The sequence below is a fragment of the Musa acuminata genome, chromosome BXJ3-3 (genome assembly GCF_036884655.1).
Source record: "Musa acuminata AAA Group cultivar baxijiao chromosome BXJ3-3, Cavendish_Baxijiao_AAA, whole genome shotgun sequence".
Taxonomy (NCBI): Eukaryota; Viridiplantae; Streptophyta; class Magnoliopsida; order Zingiberales; family Musaceae; genus Musa; species Musa acuminata.
This window is the reverse complement of record NC_088351.1, coordinates 2,051,660-2,055,490: the sequence shown is the minus strand read 5'-3', so window position 1 is coordinate 2,055,490 and position 3,831 is coordinate 2,051,660. Positions and strand designations below refer to the sequence as shown.

Genomic DNA, 3,831 nt, shown 5'->3' with positions numbered 1-3,831 from the left:
GATAGTGAACGAATGATATATTTTATGAAATATTTCTCAAGAAATAATTTTTAATTATCTTTAACAATCTAGATTTAGTCTGTTTTCCACGTAGACAATTCCACGTAGACAAACATTAAGGACGAAGATAACCCATAAGTATTTGTATTATAAGTCAAAGAATACTTATGTTTGATCGATAATACCCTCTCTATCAATATAAACAATATTATCTCCTTTCTCATGGACCTCCGTTTCTCATGAACAATGGTTCTCGAGAAATAATAAATCCATTTCAGTTATTCACTGCATGCCATTAGCAGAGTAAGGAGGAAGATGAAAGATAGTAAGCATTAGCATAGTTGTGAAGGTATGTATGTGTTCAGCCTCAGGTAGGATAATTGCTACACCCAATAAGTTTGCCCACAACCTATAATACACTTGGAATTTAGGCAAGTCTCGTAATTGCTACTCAAACGATCTTTGATGCATACAGAGAGACTCAACCACAACCCATTTGGTTTAAAGAAGGCAAGCATCTCCCACACAGCTTCGATAGCCTCTTCTAACACCCCATCGAAGAGTGCATGGAAACCTGTAGGCACAACCATGTCTGTAAGCCAAAGGAAACCTGTAGTGCATGGAAAGCTGAGAACACTTTCTCCTTTTGGTTAATACACCAAAATTATGGTGGTTCATAAAGTGATGTTGGACCACATTATCACCTAATTAATGGAATTAAGCTCATATTAGGAACAGAGAACCAACTTTACAGCCATCATAACAAGACAAACATTTGAAGGGGACAAAGTACTATGCAAGTAGAGAAGAAAACAGATATGTTTCAGTTGTTGATTGGATGAAGTTTCAATGTTGCTATTCTCCCCTAAGATGATTCCTGTGACAGTACACTCTCCCTCTCACCTCCTCAGAATAAGAGTGGCACACAGTGACCCCCACTTTGTCCTAACTTCAACTGCTCACATAATTGTGTTTTGGATTGTATGTAAAGCCTCCAGAAACTGGTAGCACTAGTGGACAGCAAAGAGACAAAGCTCAGAAACCCCCGTAGGCCAAGAAGATAGATACAGTGGATGCAACTTCAACAAACAAAAGCTACTGCTGTGTTGCTACCCTACCGATGCAAGGAGACAGCTCCAACCACAACTAAGAACCAAGTGTACAGCCATGGGTCTCTGCTTTTAATGGCTGGTGATGGTACGGTGGTGGTGTGAGGGTGGCAGGCAGAGACAATGGGCAGGCCTGAGGCTGAGCCACCGGCTAGCTGACCTCCCTTCTTCCCTGGGCAGATGCAGGTGTGTGTTGGTGCGAGTTTGTCATTTTCCACAGCAGCAACGAAAACCTGATGACAGCCACTGTCTGCTAGCTCAAATGGTCGGATTTCTAGGATAAATTCTGGAAAATAATACAGATATTTTTCATATTAGTGAATCAGATATATGGGAATCATCTATCGCCAATGCATCGACCAGCCCTTTGTTGCGCAGATGGCGACGGATGTAAAAGAGGATTACTATAACATGGATTCTATTTGAGTAGCAAACCATGAGGCATCGAAAGATATCAGGAAGCGATCGCAAGCCTCGGCTCGAAGCAGAAGCCGGTAAAGAGCTGCAGGGGAAACCTCTTGCTCACCGGGCTCTTCGCCGACCACCTCCACACCCTCTGAGTCACGTCAAAGGTCAGCAGTGCCGGTGATCCGAAGCTCTGGATGTAAATGAGATCGTCGGCGCCGCCGCTCGCGAAGACGTCGTCGAATTCGCCGAACCCCTGGAAGAACTTCTGCGGCATCCGAGTCACCTCTCGCCATCCCCTGTTGTGAAGCTCCCAGATTCCGATCCCCTTGATGATGCCCGGTCGGTCGTGCTTCCCGATCCCGCCGACCATGACTAGCCTGTCTTTGAGGTTCATCAGTCTGCCGCAGGTCAGTGAACATGGCACCGGGATCGCCATTTGCATCAAGGATGTGCGGGAAGATCTGGCTGACAGGTCATACATGGCCAAGCAATGGCGCGGTTCGACGTTCCTGAGCACGCCGGTGGAGTAGATCAGGTAGTACAGGACTCCGTCGCAGATCACGCACTCGTCTCCTCCCCTCCAACCCACCAAGACTTCACTGAAGAGAGTGGCCCATGATCGGGTCCCCGACTCGTAAACGTGGATCGACAAGCCCCACTGACAGTAATCCTGGGGCGCCTGCTTGCACTTCGCCAGGGCGACGGTGTAGCTGTGCGCGCTCCTGTCCACCGACATGGCGAGCGCGGTGTAGTCGGGGGTCTTCCCGCCGGGGGCGTCTCGCAGCCGCTTCCGGTCTCGCGTGATGGGGTTGCAGACGAAGATCCGGCTCCGGTTCTCGCCGTCCATCAAGCAGACCAGTCCGCCGGAGGCGGAGACGGACCAGTTACTCCTCTCGATGCAGGGGAAGTCGAAGCCGTACCACTTCCGGAGGCTCGGGTCGTAGACGTAGCCCGACACGGCGTCGTCGCTGCAGGTGAACATGAAGTACCATGGCTTCTGAGGCGACATCTCGGCCCATGAGTGCCACCCGGAATGCACAGCTTCGTACCATCGTTTGCAGACGGAGCTCGACCGGATGATGCTCGCTATGGGCAAGAAGGAGAGGACCTTCTCCAGGAGGTCATCAGGCAGAATGGCGTCCAAAGAAACCAATGCGTCTTGGTCGTGGTTGTCGCTGTCCTCGCGGATCGGCTCAAACTCCGCAACCCGAGACTGGTGGTGGGAAGTAGGATGAAATTGCCACGATGTCTGACCCTCCATGGAAGGCGTGTGAGCTCACAACAAAATCAGGAAGAACCTGAAAGAATGCACGGAGATATCAAGTGAGGAAGGAGAAGAGGAGAGCCGCATTGGAGCTGAATACATCCAAAGACTAATCAGATGGTAGCAGCAATGCGATCAAGACTGCAAACAAGCAGAAATATCTACGAATTCTTTCCTTTTTCTTGGGCTGCATCTGATAAAGAGAAAAAAAAAGGTCAGGCGAGCACAATTTCTCAGGGAACCAAAACTGTGATACCAAACAAGTGCAACTTTCAACGTCGCAAAAAGAAGAAGAGCTGCTCCATGGTATTTGGGCTGACACGAAAAAGTGGCGTGTGAGCGATCTCCCACAACCACTATAGCAATTAGCCATACAAAACAAACAGATGCGACAAGCCATCGTTCGCTCTCCTCATCAAATCATCGAACACCTACAACACCTTTCCGCGTTTCCCAGAACGTTACAGCTAAAAATACCACCAAATATCATGGAACGAACACGATGTTTACACCATCCATCAGGAAAGACTGAAACAAGAAGAGCACCTAAAATCCAACCTTGGTTTTGATGATCCATTCTTTCTTTTCTCCTCTCTGAGATATGTTACTCTGTTCCCTTGGAATCAACAGAGAGGGGGAGGGGGAGTCCTAAATCTACTCTGCCATAGACAAAGATCAGCACTGACGAAAGGAGAGGAACAGACGAAACAATAGGCCATGGTTCAAGACATGAATGGAGGGTGCAGGTGACACCATAAAGTAGGTGCGATGGAGAGGAGGAACGTGGAAGGAGTGGCGTGTGTTGTGTCTTAATATACATGCTGTGGATGCCACTCTATATACATGTCTGAATCGTATTAAAGCAAAGCTTGTTTGGACTCATTCAAGGATGTGATGGCTACCTGTGCCACGAAATTATCCTTCCTTTTTGTAGAAATATTGCGGAAAGTTGACAGGCCCTAAGTGCTGTTTTAGCACACAAGGATGATGGGATCAGAGCATGTTTCTCGTCCTACCTTCACCTCCTCCTCATGTTTCCGCAGTTCCCAG

General features: G+C 48.1%; 1 protein-coding gene across 2 annotated transcripts; it reads right to left on the bottom strand.

Moving 5' to 3' along the window:
* Window positions 1-746: 746 nt before the first annotated feature.
* On the bottom strand, window positions 747-3,592 carry LOC135586397 (F-box/kelch-repeat protein At3g61590-like). Of its 2 annotated transcripts, none has more exons than XM_065142336.1 (2): window positions 1,545-3,592; window positions 747-1,395 (listed from the first exon to the last, which is right to left on the bottom strand). In XM_065142336.1, the coding sequence occupies exon 1, from the start codon at window positions 2,776-2,778 to the stop codon at window positions 1,564-1,566; it is 1,215 nt and encodes a 404-aa protein (XP_064998408.1). In that variant the 5' UTR covers window positions 2,779-3,592; the 3' UTR covers window positions 747-1,395; window positions 1,545-1,563. The 2 variants fall into 2 exon arrangements, with proteins under 2 accessions (XP_064998408.1, XP_064998407.1); XM_065142335.1 differs by having other exon boundaries at window positions 1,394-2,815; window positions 3,340-3,592.
* Window positions 3,593-3,831: the final 239 nt, after the last annotated feature.

Excerpts from the sequence above, each read along its gene's own strand:
- LOC135586397 (XM_065142336.1), bottom strand. The coding sequence starts at position 2,778 with ATGGAGGGTCAGACATCGTGGCAATTTCATCCTACTTCCCACCACCAG.